The sequence below is a fragment of the Nerophis ophidion genome, linkage group LG02, assembly GCF_033978795.1.
Source record: "Nerophis ophidion isolate RoL-2023_Sa linkage group LG02, RoL_Noph_v1.0, whole genome shotgun sequence".
NCBI lineage: Eukaryota > Metazoa > Chordata > Actinopteri > Syngnathiformes > Syngnathidae > Nerophis > Nerophis ophidion.
Window position 1 is genome coordinate 20,091,995 of NC_084612.1, and position 18,611 is coordinate 20,110,605.

Here is an 18,611-nt window from a genome sequence, read left to right on the forward strand (position 1 = left end):
CTAAAATCGGGCGGAAGGCGGGTTACACCCTGGACAAGTCGCCACCTCATCTAGCCATTATTTGAGATAAGACAACACATTTAGGGCCTGATCTAGTAAAGTGTATAAAAACATGTGCAAACTTGATAGCGCACACAAAAGTGATATGATAAACTTGTGCACAGAGGATTGCGTCTTATAAAGGATTACAGCGCTTTTTTTAAAATGTTGCCTATTGTTCACAATCATTATGAAACAGAAGAAGACTGATTTTTTTTTTAATGCATTCTAAATATTAAACACGTGATCACAAGTTCGCTTACAATGGATCCAATTGAAGTCGCTTTACTCTGCCTATAAAGGCCCTTAAAAAAAATACCCAAACACCTCCATTAAGGTTTTCTTCGTATATATGTAACGTAGTAATGGGCACATTTACAAAAACCTGTAATATTTACGCATTTTGATAATTTTAAGCATACGCAGCGCATTCATTTAAAAATAATATTGTTTTCCCCACTACATCACTGATTTCTACTCACTGCAGACTTCATGGGAGCCAACAAACATAATAAAACATCACTTACTGTACAATGTCGGCTGTCATTAGGCTGTCGACTGATGGAATCTTGTTATATTTTCCGTTTTGGATGAAAAATTACTTATTATCCTCACAAAAGCGGGGTGAAACCAAGTGTCTTTTTGTGTTGTTGTAGCGTAACAATTTGTCAGAATACATCCTCATGCTTCTACTATCAAGGTGAGAGGCATGATTTGTAATCTACAATAATGTTTAATGAGCAAAAGAAGCAGCTAAACACTCGATCTTGTCAACATTGGCACACGCTAGTAAACACGGTGCTGCTATGAATAGTTTGTCTGTGTTATGGAAAGGGATTGCAGGAGTAAAGGTCAACGCCTCTGTCCAGGGTGCTGAAAACAGAGCGCCATCAGACGGGGGCGTGGCATGTGCTGACGGCGAGACACTGCTGGCAGATGATTAGTTTGCACAAGTGGTACGTGTTAAACTAATCATCTGTTGTCTTTAACAGTGAGAGGCCGGGCGCAGGAAGCGGAGGAAGTTGGGAGAAAGACTGGAAACTCCAAAAAAGAAAGCAAGATTATTTGATGGTTGTGTTGAAAAACATTAAACCTCTTGTATGCGCCTGGCTACTTTGACGTGCGTGCATCTGTGCAACCGCAAGACAGCGACTTCTACATATATGTTGTCGAGGCTAGAACCAATTACGGTTTTTTTCGGACTATAGAGCACACCGGGATAGAAGCCGCACCCACTACATTTTAAAAGAAACAATATTTTTCCATATTTTAGCCACACCGGACTATAAGCCGCAGATATATATATAAAATTGATTACATATATATATATATATATATATATATATATATATATATATATATATATATATATATATATATATGTATATATATATGTATATGTATATATATGTATATATATATGTATATGTATATATATATATATATATATGTATATATATATGTATATGTATATATATATATGTATGTATATATATATATATATATATGTATATATATATATATGTATATACATATATATACATATATATATATATATATATATATATATATATATATATACATATATTAGGGGTGTGGGGAAAATCGATTCGAATACGAATCGCGATTCTCACGTTGTGCGATTCAGAATCGATTCTCATTTTTAAAAAATTGTTTTGTTTTGTTGTTTTATCAATCCAACAAAACAATACACAGCAATACCATAACAATGCAATCCAATTCCAAAACCAAACCTGACCCAGCAACACACACAGGCAACGAAAGAAACATCATCATCCACGCAAAGAACTCCATACTCATCCACAACAGTGCACCATGTCAAAAAAAGAACAATTCAACATTTGACGTTACTATGGGGAGTTTTGACGGAGCAGAAACTTGTGAACTCGTTGGGAGCTTCCTCCTCTCCCAGCTTGCTAGCCTCAACCTGAACCTTGGTATTTACCGTGGTGACGGACTGGCAGTGTGCCAAGGAGCAGCGAGAACACCAAGAAGCGCATATGCCAAATCTTCAAAGAAAACGGCCTACGGCTCACGATTGAAGCCAACAAGCAAACCGTCAACTTCTTCGACGTCACTTTCAACCTGAGAAATAACAGCTACCAACCATTCACGAAACCCAACACAACACTCCAATACGTGCACCATGACAGCAACCACCCACCCACCACCACGAAAAGAATACCTACCAGAATTAATAAAAGGCTATCGATGCTGTCATCTAGCAAAGCTGAATTCGACCAAGCAACCCCCCTGTACCAGAAAGCACTTGATGAAAGCGGATACAACTTTACCCTCACCTATGAACCCACTCCAGGAAACCAACCAAAAAAGAGCAGAAAACGAAACAACATCATCTGGTACAATCCGCCATTCAGCAAAAACGTCTCAACCAATATCGGCCACAAGTTCCTCACTCTGATCGACAAACACTTCCCCAAAGGCAACACCCTAAGAAAAATAGTCAACAAAAACAACATTAAATTGAGCTACAGCTGTATGAATAACATACAACAAATCATTTCAAACCACAACAAAGCAATTGCAAAAGGACTGCCCACCCCCAGACTAAACGACTCTGAAACCAATAAGGAATGTAACTGTGGCAAGAAACCTGATTGCCCTCTCAACGGAGGGTGCTTACAGACATCAGTCGTTTACCAAGCAAAGGTAACATGCAAGGACATTAACACATCCGACATGTACGTAGGATTAACCGAAGGAGCGTTCAAAACAAGATGGAATAATCACAACGCCTCCTTTAGAAACCAGACTTTGCGGAATTCTACAGAACTCAGCAAACACATTTGGAACCTCAAAGACAATAATGTTGATTATTCAATAACATGGCAAATTCTTGCATCCAGCACACCTTACAACAGTGGTAATAAAAGATGCAACCTATGCTTAAAAGAGAAACTGTTTATTATATATCATCCAGATCTATCATCCCTCAACAAGCGCAGTGAAATCATTTCAACATGCCGCCTCAGACGGAAACACCTCCTAGGTAACACATGAGCCAATCACCACGCCCCTACGCTTGCCTGTACTCACCCACTCTGTGCCATATACAAACCATTGTATGTGAATGCTGCCATTAAAATCTCCTGATGATTGAGGGAACCCCTCATGAAACAGTTCTGTAGAGATGAAGTAGTCTTGTGATTTTTCCCACACCTACATATTGCGCTCTACCACGGTATCAAGCACTATTCACTGGATAATCCAATCAAGACATATATATATATATATCTATATACATATAGATATATATATCTGCGGCTTATAGTCCGGTGTGGCTAAAATATGGAAAAATATTGTTTCTTTTAAAATGTAGTGGGTGCGGCTTATATCCCGGTGTGCTCTTTAGTCCAGGAAACACCGAAATTGGTTCAAGCCTTGACGAGTCCCTATTTTAGTGAAGGTTTGTACACTTTGAACATAATCTAAAGTGCTTTACTGTACTGTGTATCAAACAAAAAATCTAAAGTGGTGATGAATTAACAATCTATTTAATTAGAAGTCAAAGCAACAAGACAACAAGCTCTGTCGGCCATCTGTGTGCAGTGTGTGGGTAAGAGAGAGACAGAGAGAAAGAGAGAGAGAGAGAGAGAGAGAGAGAGAGAGAGAGAGAGAGAGAGAGAGAAAGAGGGGGGGGGCGAGGGGGCTCTGCGAAAGGGTGGGGCAAAGGTGTAATTTGTATGGGTGTGCATTTAAAAGACACACTAGTGTCTTCTACTCCTGCTGTGAAAAATCTCTGCTTTCATCACAATTAAAAATTGCCGTTAGAGGAAGCCGCTTCCTTAATCACTTTAATATGAGCAAGCACAAAATGGCTGCCAGCTTTACACAAAATTAATTAACGAAGCGTTCACACACAAAGACTTGATTCGCATATGGTTTGTAAACCGGAAAGTTGGCAAATACAAATAAAATGTATATGAAAAAATACATCTTACAATATGCACTTTCTTCCCTTGAATCCTTCAAGCACATACTCCCAGTTCAGGCTAGCATCTCCCAGCGTGCACCTTAATTTTGCGCACTAAAAAGTAGGTTCCGTTGTATATTGCATTGACAGACTCCTTCTAAAATGCCCAGAAAAAGTAGCATGTGTTATATTTGTCTGCTGCATGTTTAAAAAAAGCAACAACAAAAAAAAGCCACTGTTATTGTGGTGGACAATGAGTGTTTCCATGGTGAGAGCTGCGTAGTACACAAAACAACCTCATGTAAATAGGAGGGTCTGCACCACTTTTCCACTCGTGATGGATTGTACACAGTCTTAGTCGATCACCCGCCCCGCAACACACCCACTAATAGTGCACGCACCTATGCAGTTTGCACATGCTAATTTTTTAGGAAATCAGACTCTCAACGTCAACTAAGTGCAGTGCATTATGTTTTCATTTCAAACCAAACGCTCTTCAACAAATGCCAGGCAAGTTTTTCCCACAGTAAATCATGCCGGTTTAATTAAAAGTCTCCGCCATTCAAGTCAAAGAACATTTAAGTAAGCATTCGTTTTCCTTCCATCGCTGTGATGTCAAAACAGTCCGACAGTTCCAAGTCCGCCTGCCAGTGGCGCCGTGTTAAAAAAGCGAGCCAAACTAAAAGACTCGCGCTGCCACAAGACCTTGACAAAATGTTGTTGATGTGTGGCTGCCAGAATAAAGTGTGTAGTATTTTACTCCATGCTTACATACACAGTGTTTCACAAGGATTGCAAAACAATATATCCAGCACATGTTTGCTTTTCAATAATGTGTCTTTAGGCTGGCGGAGTACTTATTCAGATGCAATAACCATGCTTTTAGTGTCATCATCTTGTGTTAAAGGCCTTTCTTACAGCTCTCTACTCAAGCTCTTTTACATCATCTTGCATCTTTGTCACATCCTCACTCTTCTAGTGCAGTGGTTCTCAACCTTTTTTCAGTGATGTACCTCCTGTGAACATTTTTTTTAATTCAAGTACCTCCTAATCAGAGCAAAGCATTTTCGGTTGGAAAAAAAGTGATAAAGAAGTAAAATACTGCACTATGTCATCAGTTTCTGATTTATTAAATTGTATAACCGTGCAAAATATTGCTCATTTGTTGGTGTCTGTCTTAAACTATTTGGAAAAAAAGATATAAAAATAACTAAAAACTTGTTGAAAAATAAACAAGTGATTCAATTATAAATAAAGATTTATACACACAGAAGTAATCATCAACTTAACATGTCCACAAAAAATCTAGCTGTCAACACTGAATATTGCATTGTTGCATTTATTTTCACAGTTTATGAACTTACATTCATATTTAGTTGAAGTATTATTCAATAAATATATTTATAAAGGATTTTTGAATTGTTGCTATTTTTAGAAGATTTTTAAAAATTCTCACGTACCCCTTGGCATACCTTCAAGTACCCCCAGGGGTACGCGTACCCCCATTTGAGAACCACTGTTCTAGTGCATCCTTTATGCTCTGAAGCGCCATCGACATTAGTTTTTTGTTTTATTTTATTATTGTCCTCCCACTCTCGCCTTGCTATTTCTTCCTCTGACCGCCCAACCCCCTTCTCTGTCGTACCCTCAGCTGGTTCTCTATGTTGTCGTCGGGAGCCTTGCTGCGTCTGCCTGGCTGGAGCGCCGAATCGGCCGAAGTGAGGCAATTAAAGTGACAATATATTGGAAGCGAATGGGAGAACGACGGTGCAGATGAAGGGAACGCTTGTAGAGGAGTGGGGCGTAAACCGCTAACACAGTGTTCTAATCGCCAAGCGCCGGGTGACAGATGTTGCCTTGTTTCAAACCACCAGTAATGGGAAATATGATTTTATAGACGCCTCTGAGAGAACGGTCCTGTTTCTTCTTGAATTTATGACCTATGTAAATATTTTCCTTGTTGTGTTTATGATCTCAATCCTGAGTCTTCTTGAATACAAGAGAGAGAGAGAGAGAGAGAGAGAGAGAGAGAGAGAGACAGAGAGAGAGAGAGAGAGAGACAGAGAGAGAGAGACAAAGAGAAAAAGACAGAGAGAGAGGAGAAGGTTAAAACCAGGGGTCTCAAACACGCGGCCCGCGAGACGTAATTTTGCAGCCCGCACCTTAATATGAAAATTGAATGTTGGTGCGGCCCGCGAGGTTTGTATGAATGGCGCTTTACAACGTTATATTTGTATACCTTCGATTTTCCCAGGAGACTCCCCATTTTCAGTGCCCCTCCAGGGGTAATTATTCTCCCGAACTTCACCTATACAACATTATTAAGTGGGCTCTGTGGGGGTACTGCCTTTGAAGTCCTCTAGAACCTGTACAAACTGCGCGCCGGCCCAGCCACTTGTTGTAATTGGCTTCAGTAGACACAATAAGCAACTGCAAGACATAGTTGATCAACAGCCACAGAGGTAACACGGAGGGGGGCCGTGTAAAGAACTTTGACACAGTTACAAATATGCGCCACACTGTGAACCCACACCAAACAAGAATGACAAACACATTTTGGGAGACCATCCGCACCGTGACACAAAATAAACACAACAGAACAAATACCCAGATCCCGTGCAGCCCTGTTTGACAATCTTGTTTGGTGTGAGTTCACAGTGTGGCGCATATTTTTAACAGTGATAAAGTTGTTTATACGGCCACCCTCAGTGTGACCTCTATGGCTGTTGATCAAGTATGTCTTGCAGTCCCTTCTGTAGGCTTGCAGAAGCCACATATAAAATGTGACTGAACCGGCACACTGGAGAAGCGGACGAGACGGCAGGTTGTAGAGGACGCTGAAGGCAGTGCCATCTCAGCACGCCCTTATTGTTATTGTCCGGGTGAAAACTGGGAGAATGATTGCCCCGAGAAATTGTCAGTAGAGGGGCACTGATATTTGTGTGTTTCCTGGAAAGATCGCAAGAGTTGGCAAGTATGTTGCCAGGGCGGTAAAGCCATTCAAAGAAGGTGAAGTTATTAAAAAGTGCATGTTAGATTTTTTTAAGAAATCTTTTCTCGCGGCCCAGTTTCTGCATCCAGTGGCCCCCAGGTAAATTGAGTTTGAGACCCCTGGTTTAAACCTTTTTTTATCTGTGAACAGAACTAGCCTTTTAATAGCTACACTTGCTGAAAAAGGTTTTAAACATGTTAACAACTATCTCTATTACAGTACTGTAGAAGGAAAAATACTATAGAAAGAAAACTTGTATATAAGTAACCCAGCTCGTTGGGCCCCCGTGCCATTTTACCGCATTCCGCAAGGAGATCCCAAACCTGGTCGTTCGTAATGAAAGGCAAGTGTGCTGACCACTGGACTAAAAGCAGCCAGCACTACGTATGTATGTATGTGTGGGAAAAATCACAAAACTACTTCATCTCTAAAGAACTGTTTCATGAGGGGTTCCCTCAAAATCTCCTGACGATTGAGGGAACCCCTCATGAAACAGTTCTGTAGAGATGAAGCAGTCTTGTGATTTTTCCCACACATACATATCGCGCTCTGCCACGGTATCGAGCACTATTCTCTGGATAATCCAATTAAGACATATATATATATATATATGTATATATATAAATACATATATATATATATATATATATATATATATATATATATATATATATATATATATATATATATATATATACATATATATATACATATATATGTATATATATATATATATATCAGGGTATGTCGTCAGGGCCACCAAGGCCTTTTCTGCTGGCTTACTATAACCAGAAATCATGATCATAATTACAAATAAAAGTAATTTTGTTTTTACTTTCCCTAAATCTCTAAATGTATTCATATTCTCTTCATGTCGTATTATGATCCTTCCAGTGCAGTTGTTTTTAGGTTATAGAGTCTTTATCCAATCAGAATTCAGCTAGTTTATGTTGCCATGCTGTACCAAATCTGCTTGAAGCCTTCAGAATCAACAATGCAGAATCAACAGAACATTCCTCCAGAAGGTCTTATCTTTGTCCATGTGATGTCAGATTATACATATATGTATACATATATATATATATATATATATATATATATATATATATATATATATATATATATATATATAAAAAAATGGATGCATGTATGTATAGCCCTATAGCCCTGCGATGAGGTGGCGACTTCTCCAGGGTGTACGTTGCCTTCTGCCCGATTGCAGCTGAGATAGGCACCAGCGCCCCCCGCGATCCCTAAAGGGAATAAGCGGTAGAAAAATGGATGGATATATTTACAGTATATATATAATATATATATATATATATATATATATATATATATGTATATATATATATATATATATATATATATATATATATATATATATATATATACATATATATATATATATATATATATATATATATATATATATATATTAGGGCTGTGAATCCTTGGGTGTCCCACGATTTCATTCAATATCGATTCCTGGGGTCACGATTCGATAATACGTCGATTTTTTCGATTCAATTCAATTCTTGATTCAAAAACGATATTTTTCCGATTTAAAACGATTCTGTATTCATTCAATACATAGGATTTCGGCAGGATCTACCCCAGTCTGCTGACATGCTAGCAGAGTAGTATATTTTTTTGGAAAAACCTTTACATTTGTAAAGGACAATGTTTTATCAACTGATTGCAATAATGTAAATTTGTTTTAACTATTAATCAAACCAAAAACATGACTTATTTTTTCTTTGTGAAAACATTGGACACAGTGTGTTGTCAAGCTTATGAGATGCGATGCAAGTGTAAGCCACTGTGACACTATTTTTCTTTTTTTTAATTTTTATAAATGTCTAATGATAATGTCAATGAGGGATTTTTAATCACTGCTATGCTGAAATTATAACTAATATTGATACTGTTGTTGATAATATTCATTTTTGTTTCACTACTTTTGGCTTGTGTCTTTACTGAAGTTCTGAGTGTTGCTGGGTCAGGTTTGGTTTTGGAATTGGATTGCATTGTTATGGTATTGCTGTGTATTGTTTTGTTGGACAGCAATATTGCTGTATTGCTGTGTATTGTTTTGTTGGAGGCTTCACGGTGGCAGAGGGGTTAGTGCGTCTGCCTCACAATACGAAGGTCCTGCAGTCCTGGGTTCAAATCCAGGCTTGGGATCTTTCTGTGTGGAGTTTGCATGTTCTCCCCGTGAATGCGTGGGTTCCCTCCGGGTACTCCGGCTTCCTCCCACTTCCAAAGACATGCACCTGGGGATAGGTTGATTGGAAACACTAAATTGGCCCTAGTGTGTGAATGTTGTCTTTCTATCTGTGTTGGCCCTGCGATGAGGTGGCGACTTGTCCAGGGTGTACCCCGCCTTCCGCCCGATTGTAGCTGAGATAGGCGCCAGTTCCCCCCGCGACCCCGAAAGGGAATAAGCGGTAGGAAATGGATGGATGGATGGATGGATGTTTTGTTGGATTGATAAAAAAAATAAAAACTATTTTTTTAAATCGATTTTTTAAAAATGAGAATCGATTCTGAATCGCACAACGTATTTGATTCGATTCGTATTCGAATCGATTTTTTTACAACACCCCTAATATATATATATATATATATATATATATATTTATATATATATAAATATATATATATATATATATATATATATATATATATATATATATATATATATATATATATGCGTGTGTATATTTATTTTATATAGTAATATTTCAGTCCATGTTAAGCACTAACAGGGTGCATCAGGTTTACCTCATGGTTGGAATAGAAACTTCGGTAGGCAGACTACCCACATGTGCAAGCTACTGTTTCTTTGTGTGCACATTGTATAATGTATGCAAGTCTCATATAGCTCTGATGGGAATAAGAGTATGTGTCTTTTGTGTGTGTGTTTGCGTGTGTGTGTGTGTGTGCGTGTGTGCGTGCGTGTGTGTGCTGGTGTTTCTAGGCTCCGAGCTGTATATGCCTTCTAGCTGTGTGACAGAGCATATTATGATGAACAGCTTACCCAAGTGACTGATTGTGTCGTGTCAATGCTATAAATCACACGCCCACTGCCTACATTCGAACACACACACACTTTGGAAACAAAAATAAACAGAACTCTTGTCGCTCCTCCACTTTCATTAATATTGTCGACCCGTTCATCCCTTCAATTGTGGCTCAATCAGACACAGACTAAGAACCTTCACATAAGCACGCAAGCTTGTCATGGAGGTACATCCTTACTTTACTGCATGTTCTACTGGGACGTTGAAGGCGTCTACTCACCAATGTGTTTGCCCTTCATGTGGTAGTAGAAGGAGACGCAGTAAGGTACTCTGCCAGACCCCTTGGGACCTCTGACCGTGGTCACATTAAAAAGTGGAGACAGCAAACGAGCTTTGTCCCCTTGAACACGAGGTCGAGATGCCTCGATGTACATGTAGTAGCCTGGAAAGAAGAACTAATAGTTATGTATATACAGGAGTGGAGCACTAAATTCTGGAATCCCATAAACAAGACTTCTAAAGGGCCCCCCATGCCAGCCTAGACTCTATGTCACTGCCCAATACACACACTTGATATGTTTACATGCATCAAAAAATTTATTATTGCATACATTTGGTTTTATATAACGTGCTATTGTTCACTTTTATATGATTATAAACATGTCATGTCCCTTTACTCCAGAGTGTTAAGTACAGATCAGCTGATACATATAGGAATATAATCAGTGGGTAGTTTGAATAATAACAATACACCCTTCATTTTTAACGACTTAACTTGCATTAGTCATGTATATAGGCAGATTAATCATGCAATTTATTTTGACCCACATGCCCTTTTACCTTAACCACAGATGGTTTCGTAAAAGGCAGCGCTAGTTGTTATCCAGCAAGTTTTGAGCAAATTAATTAAGTGCATTCAAGAAACACATCTTTTTAAAAAGCATTCTGCATTTGTGCATAATGCAAGCCAATTATTTTTCATGATTAATCCAAATTCAAAAGTGGGACTAATCTGATCAAAAATGTATTCATTTCACAGCATTAATCATTATTATTAGGATTATATTATCACGAGTGCAACTCTTGGAAGTTCCGTCTCCCCCTGTTTTTTTTAAAAACTAAGCACACCTCTGTAACTTTAACTAGGGTCTTTGAACGCACCACAGTTATGGGCAATGAAATGCAAAATTGGAACTTGTACATAACTGTACATACCAGACACTGTTGTGTATATATTCAGCTGAATATATGAACAAAATGCTGTTTCATTCGCACCTTCTTTGGTTCCACTACGATCCGTCTCAGGGCCTGTATTGGCTGATCGTTTGGGATTTTGGGTCAGGTGATTCTGTCGTGTCCAGTCAAAGACATCGCTACGGTCTTGAGAAAAACCGCACATCCTCTCGTCCTCAAAACCACACACATGGTCTTAAAAGAGAATAAGGGACAAGAGACAACATGTTAGATTGAGGACAGGTTATAGGAAAAATAATAAATGTCCAATGACCATATGGCTTCCAGCAATTGATTACACCTTTATAAAATATTTAAAAAAAAGGCAATGACTAATTTAGAACCCATTTATAAACCATTACTAAAGTACCCTTGTTGTGATGTGGTGTAGTGCCATTAGTTATGTGACTTCAGAGTCACCATACACACTAAAACTCAAAATGTTTTATTGTTAGATTTGTCTACTGGCAACATATTGATTTAATTTTACATGACATTCTAATGGAGTTTTAAATGTTGCTTAAGAAAAAAAAATCAACATCCTGAAAGATACTAATTTGGACGAAATTAATAACAACCATAATTTACAACCTAACTCTCAACTTTTTGTTATACTTACATACTTTGGGTAATGGGTATTTCCGCCACCAGTTGAAGTAGTATTTGTCCATAGTTGGATGTTGGATTTTATGAGCAATAATATGGGGACAAACAAGCGCAAAAGTCGCTTCTAGTAAGAGGACATGGCAACACTGGACGTAAAAGGAGACACTGTATTAATTAGTCTCCAAGGTAAATGATGTACAATATTAGACTATATCAGAAAACTACTGTAGTTGTTAGTAGTTAATGCTATTATATTGATTTTCAAACAATACTTCATACCCTAAAATAGTTTTTTTTCTGTTTAAAAGGCATCTTAAAATTATGCTGTTTAGAAAATTACATTCATTCAAATTAATTTCAATATGTGGGGATGATTTGGGTTATGAGCTGAGTTGTGGAACATATATATATATATACAGTTCTATTGTAAAGGTATAAACGACTAGTAGGTGACATCTATTAAAGCGTTATTTGCGTATGAAAATTGCAAATCCCCTAAATAAAACACACTTATATGAATTACATAAACCCTAAAATATTTTCCATCAGATTATGGAAAGATAATCCAATGCAAATATTCAAGCCTATGTTGTTAAATTTCACGCATTCTGGTCCAACCTATTTGGAGAAATTGGAGCAAAAGGCGGCATTTTATAACCTGCCTGCTGCGTAGCCTGAATCCTCCTGATGAATTGGATGGGTTTATGAAGAGAACTCGGCCCAACCTCGAACTGACCCAACTAGAAGGCAAGTTTAATGAAAAAGCCTCCTATGTGCGGGAGTGCTTTGTATCTTGTGATGTACATGGGTTAAAAATCAATACGGGCTATAGAAGCCCGCCAGGAAAATGAATCAGGCCCTGACCTGGATTACCATCAAAGTATGGTACACTTTTTTTCTGTTTCTAATTCTAACCGCTGAACCAACTCCCACCCTGTGCACTGTACATGCCCACTCTCAACCCAGACACGTCTTCCCAATGAGCGGCACGCTGTGACTTTTAGTGCTTTTCTTTGTGAGGCGCAGAGAAGTTGGAAAAGAGCCAAGTGCACTTTATCAACTGATTTGGACAAGAAACGCTCCTAGAATGCCACTCCATAGATCACTGGGGGAAATGTATCTGCAATTGCTGACAAAGACGGCACCTTCAAGAATGGAAGAAGGGGAGATTTAGTGTCTAATTCGTCTTTGCAGTACAGCGCACCATTGGATCTTGGTGGGTCAAACTACTCAAAACTGAAATGGAAATACAGCCTGGAAGGGCCTGATTTACTAAGATCCAAACAGCGTGTGCAAACTATAAAACAAACAATTGATAACAAGATGCAGACCAACTTTTTTAAATGGCGATGTTGCGGGTATATCAAGCTGTCACCTTGGAGACACCCATGCCCCTCCACATTCATGACATGATATGCTCCAACGGTTCAAACTGTGTTGTTTTGTTATGTTTTGGAATATGCAGCGTAATCAGCCCCTTAAAGGCCTACTGAAATTAGATTTTCTTATTCAAACGGGGATAGTAGGTCCATTCTATGTGTCATATTTGATCATTTCGCGATATTGCCATATTTTTGCTGAAAGGATTTAGTAGAGAACATCCACGATAAAGTTTGCAACTTTTGGTGCTGATAAAAAACCCTCACCTTTACCGGAAGTCGCAGACGATGACATCACAAGGGTGAGGGCTCCTCACGTCCTCACATTGTTTTTAATGGGAGCCTCTAGCAGCAAGAGCTATTCGGACCGAGAAAACGAACATTTCCCCATTAATTTGAGAGAGGATGAAAGATTTGTGGATGATGATGTTGATAATGAAGGACTAGAAAAAATAAAATAAAATAAAAAAAAAGTTTAAAAAAAGCGATTGCATTGGGACGGATTCAGATGTTTTTAGAAACATTTACTAGGATAATTCTGGGAAATCCCTTATCTTTCTCTTGTGTTACTAGTGTTTTAGTGAGATTAAATAGTACCTGATAGTCGGAGGGCTGTGTCCACGGGTGTCTTGAGGCCAGTGTCAGAGAGAAGTCACGGCAGATACAAGGACGGCGCAAACTCCACAGATCTCCGGTAAGAGGCGACTTTTTAACACAATTTTCTCATCGAAACCTGCCGGTTGACAAATGGTCGGGATCCATGTTCGCTTGACCGCTTTGATCCATAGTAAAGCTTCACCTCCGGGAATTTTAAACAATTAAGGAATCACCGTGTGTCTGTGTGGCTAAAGGCTAAAGCTTCCCAACTTCATCTTTCTACTTTGATTTCTCCATTATTAATTGAACAAATTGTAAAAGATTCAGCAACACAGATGTCCAGAATACTGTTTAATTGCGTGATGAAAAGAGACGACTTTTAGCCGCAAATAGTGCTGCGCTTATATTTCCTGACAGTCCGTGACGTCACGCGCACGCGTCATCATTCCGCGACGTTTTCAACAAGAAACTCCGCGGGAAATTTTAAATTGCAATTTAGTAAACTAAACCGACCGTATTGGCATGTGTTGCAATGTTAATATTTCATCATTGATATACAAACTATCAGACTGTGTGGTCGGTAGTAGTGGGTTTCAGTAGGCCTTTAAGTCATGCATCAGCTATAACATGTTAAAATTGTATTACTGAATGGCAGTCTATGATGTTTTTATTCTTGATTGACCAAATACAGTATGTTGATAACACAGAATTCTCTGTCTAATTGTCAGTCTTTGCAGTGTGATTGCCTCCTTTCTCAAAACCATTTGTGTGCAACTGTGCCAGTTTGCATGCGTGTTTTAAATTAGCTAAATATAGATCCAAAACAGCAGTCCTTACACACTTTAGGCTTGATCCACCAAAGGTTTGCGTGTATTAAAACCAGTTCCGACGTCATGGCAGGCCCTGCCCCCCCACAGAGTCTGTCGTGCCCGCCCTGGACTGCAAGCTCTTTATTCTATTTGTGTTGTGTTTTTTACATCAAAGCAGATCAAAATAGGTTGATAAGTAATCAAAACAAAGGCACATTGACTGAGACAATAACACAATTAACTGACGAGACAATGACACATTTAACTGACATGTTAGTTCCGTATAAATATGAGACGAAAATGTTGACAGAAACAAAATCCAATCATATTTGATTTCGTTTTGTTGATGGGTGGAACAAGTTCAGACTACATCCAATTACAGCTCTTTAATGGCGTACATTGAAAGATGGGTAGGGGTTAGTAATAAACTTGAGCCATTTAGATGCTTTTCCATGCGAGAAGAGGAGGTCACCGCAAAAAACAAAATGTGTGGATTTAACATGTTCCGCATCCTAATACCTGTACAGCTGGGAGAAAGTGAAGAGGACACATTTTGTTTTTACTGCTATGATGCCATCAGCAGGCCAGTCATCGATCACGGCATCTACACAACTCTAAGTTAATTCTAGTATTTGCTGCTTCCAGTGTTGTGCCAAAAACGTATTCCCTGCCAAAAATTGATTCCAGCCGGCAAGCTACGGGAGAGCGTACCGCTTTCGGGCTTTGTCTATCCACAGCTTTTTTGTTTTTTTTTGTTTTGTCCAGCCACTCAGGAAAATTATATTGTTGATGTAGATGCCCATATTTGCTGTACAGATTTACTTTACAAGAGTGGGGGTAAAAAGTGTGGGATACCTCTCTTGCTGCCTTTTCTGTATTTGACTTTATTAAATTGATTTATATTAATGTTTGGCACAGCTAGAACGGAGCAGAAAGGGATAGAAAGAAGGGAAAGAAAAGAAAGAAGGGGGGGTTGCATTGACAAGAGGGGCACAAGACAGAGAGACAACAACAAGAGAAACATTAGCAAAATACGCTGTGTACAAATATGATACGGAAGGAATAGCAAAGAAGTAGTTAGTGAAGTAAATATCAATAACACAGAAATGACAAGGAACATTATTGCACTACAAATTGAGCAATAAAAATACCAATATAAATAACACTTTTGATAACGAATAATAATAATTATCTCTATTATCAAAACACACAACTGTTTCAAATGCAAAACTACATTGATGTAATAATAACTTAAATAACAAAAGAAAGCAGATAAATGGAGTAGAAGAAAGAGAAACAAACTGTATTAACCTTGTAGATTGTTATAGTAACAGTAAGTTAAGCTCTGTCAGTGTGCCGTGTTTTAACCAGTTTACCCTAAGGGAACAACAATGATATATGTTTGATGAAACGTAATTATATGCATGAGTGTGTGTATGAATATGTGCTTGTTTATGTACAATATGTGTATATATATGTTTGTACAGTGAATGTGTGTGTGGCTGTATGTACCGTATTTGTGTATGTATATAAAAGCATAGGTACCTATGTAAGTACCAATGTGTGCGTGTATGAATGTATGAATAAGTGTACGTATGTACAGTATGCATGAATAATTGCGTGTATCTGAGAATGTACATGTATTTGTATACACAATACATCAGTCTCTTAGAGTGTGCAGGAGCCAAAGTATGGCCCCAGCCACCCAGAGAGCTCAACCCAAAACAGCAGGTGTAGTACCCAGCGGACAAGGGACCCCCAACCCCACACAGTCAGGCTGGCCAGGCCCACTGTGCTGCACAGCAAGGCCAGCAGCAGGCCCTAGACAGATGCGCCCAGCAGACGACGAAGCAGGAGAGAGCCAGCGCCCAAGCCAGCAAGAGACCATACCACACACAGGCAGAAAGACAGGATGCCCCGCCCAAAGGTGCCCAGGAGACTACCCGTAGCCGGACGGGAAGTCTTCCCCGCCCCACCAGCAACCGGGTCCCCACGAGCCCAACCTACCCAGGAGAGCACAGTGGGGACCGCCTTAGGCCGCCGCTCCCAAAACAGCCACCAAAACGGAGATGGAACATCCAGTAACTGACCTGGTGGATCCTCCCACTGAGGGAAGGGGATTAAAAAAAAGAGATCACAGACACGCTGACACACAAATTCACTATCCCAGCAACTGACAAGACGGCATGTTCCCCAACCCCGACAACCACTACGCGCACCCGCTGCTACAAACCACAACATCGCCCTCCCCCACCCCCTTCGTACTGGACCCAGCAGTTACGGGCACCTGCACCACAAAAAAACAACAGCAGAAACAATGACTGCAATATCCGTGGCAACCAGCACCACTTGATCAAATCAACACTACTGAAAAACCTCGACCAAAAACCACGTGCCAACAGGACCATGGAGACCAGCCAGTGCCAGCTCCTTAGTCAGCCCAAACGCCAACGCGCAAACAAAAGACATCAACAACACCCCCGACTAAAAAACTCCACTTTCCAGTCCAAACACACCGACGTCAAAGCAATTGAGACACAGCACCCACACCAAACAAGAGGGCTGCGCTGCTCCCGCATCAAGCGACCGACACAGACTACGGCGCGAGGCCAGGACAGACGGGCATGAACCCCGCCCAACTGGAAGCGGAACCTGCGCAACGCCACACAAACCGTAAGCGAAAACAATTGACCACCCAATCCACATCCATTAAAAAAATAAAAAATAACTAAATGAAACCTACATTTTTTAAAATTAAAAACCTCACACCCTCAGCAAGGTCCCTGCACAGGAATGGCAGGCCACCAGACCGCAGGACGCAATGAGGGGCGATTACCAAACCCCAAGCCACCCGAGCATGTGATGTGGCAGTCTATAAGGCCTCTGGAGTGTCTACTGTGTTGTTAAAATTAGATTAGGAGGTCAGCCTTTACAGCCAACTTCCAGTCCCTATTGATGTGTGTGCTGTAGTTTGAGGGAGTTATGTATGCGGGTGGACACTAAGGATGTGATTGAAATCGGGGATCATAGCCATGGTGGGTCCCTACCATGCCGAGTCCCCCAAACCTTAAGTGTCTAATTTGTAGTTAAAATTGAGGGATGGGTGAGCAGGAGACAAGTCAGGAGGACTGGAGCCCCATAGAGGCTTCCTCATCCCCTCGCCATGCCTCTCCGCAGGGGAATCCCTCAAAGTCTTAAATACGTGTGTGCACTATAAGTAGGGGGAGCAGAGGGCCTGGACACAGACCCCAAAGACTTCGAGTCCATGCAGAAGCCAGCGCCCGTCCATCCCAACCCGACTCTACAGAGTCCACACCAGCAACACTACGCAACAAAACATGCACAGCCCCCTTGTTCAAACATTGCACCCGCATCCATAGCTGATTACCTTCGTATTGTGAGGCACAGGCACTAACTACTGGGCCACCGTACTGCCCTTCTTTGTTCATGCACATAATTAATATTAATAAAGTGTTGCTTAATGACACCAGAATTAAAAGTGGAATCGGAACAAGCTTATTAAGTCTCATCTAAACTAAAAACACACAATTTCATAGTTTGCACAGGCTGTTTAGTGCGTAGTATTCTGATCAGGGCCTTTAAGTCTTGATAAATCACATTGCACTAATAATCATCATATATTTTTCATATTTATGAAGACAGACACGCTATTTTGCTCATTTTAGAGACGCAATGCTGCACAAGTTTAGTCGTTTAGCTTTGCGTGTGCTATCAAGTTTACACACATTTCTACACATGCAAACCTTTAGTAGATCAGGCACAAAAAGTCGAACCTCTACATCTCCAAAGAAACATTACCTGTCTTGTTTTAACAAAAGATATAAAAGTGACGTCATACAACATAAAGGCATGAGGCTCACAGACAAAGATATTTACTTTCAAAATTATAAAACAACACTTTTATTGACAAATAGCTAGTAGTAGCTAAAACACTTTGAAGGCACTTAAGATGCC

The 18,611-nt window shown here is 39.7% G+C and overlaps 1 protein-coding gene across 3 annotated transcripts in view; it reads right to left on the reverse strand.

The window, feature by feature from the left end:
* Nucleotides 1-18,611, reverse strand: part of LOC133537626 (MAM domain-containing glycosylphosphatidylinositol anchor protein 1) — a 569,362-nt gene that overhangs the window by 82,202 nt on the left and 468,549 nt on the right. For all 3 annotated transcript variants that reach the window (XM_061878797.1, XM_061878798.1, XM_061878796.1), the window contains exons 14-15: nt 11,288-11,440; nt 10,293-10,454 (exon numbers count right to left, since the gene is read on the reverse strand). In XM_061878797.1, coding sequence (XP_061734781.1) covers nt 10,293-10,454; nt 11,288-11,440 — 315 coding nt within the window. The remainder of the gene's footprint in view (nt 1-10,292; nt 10,455-11,287; nt 11,441-18,611) is intronic.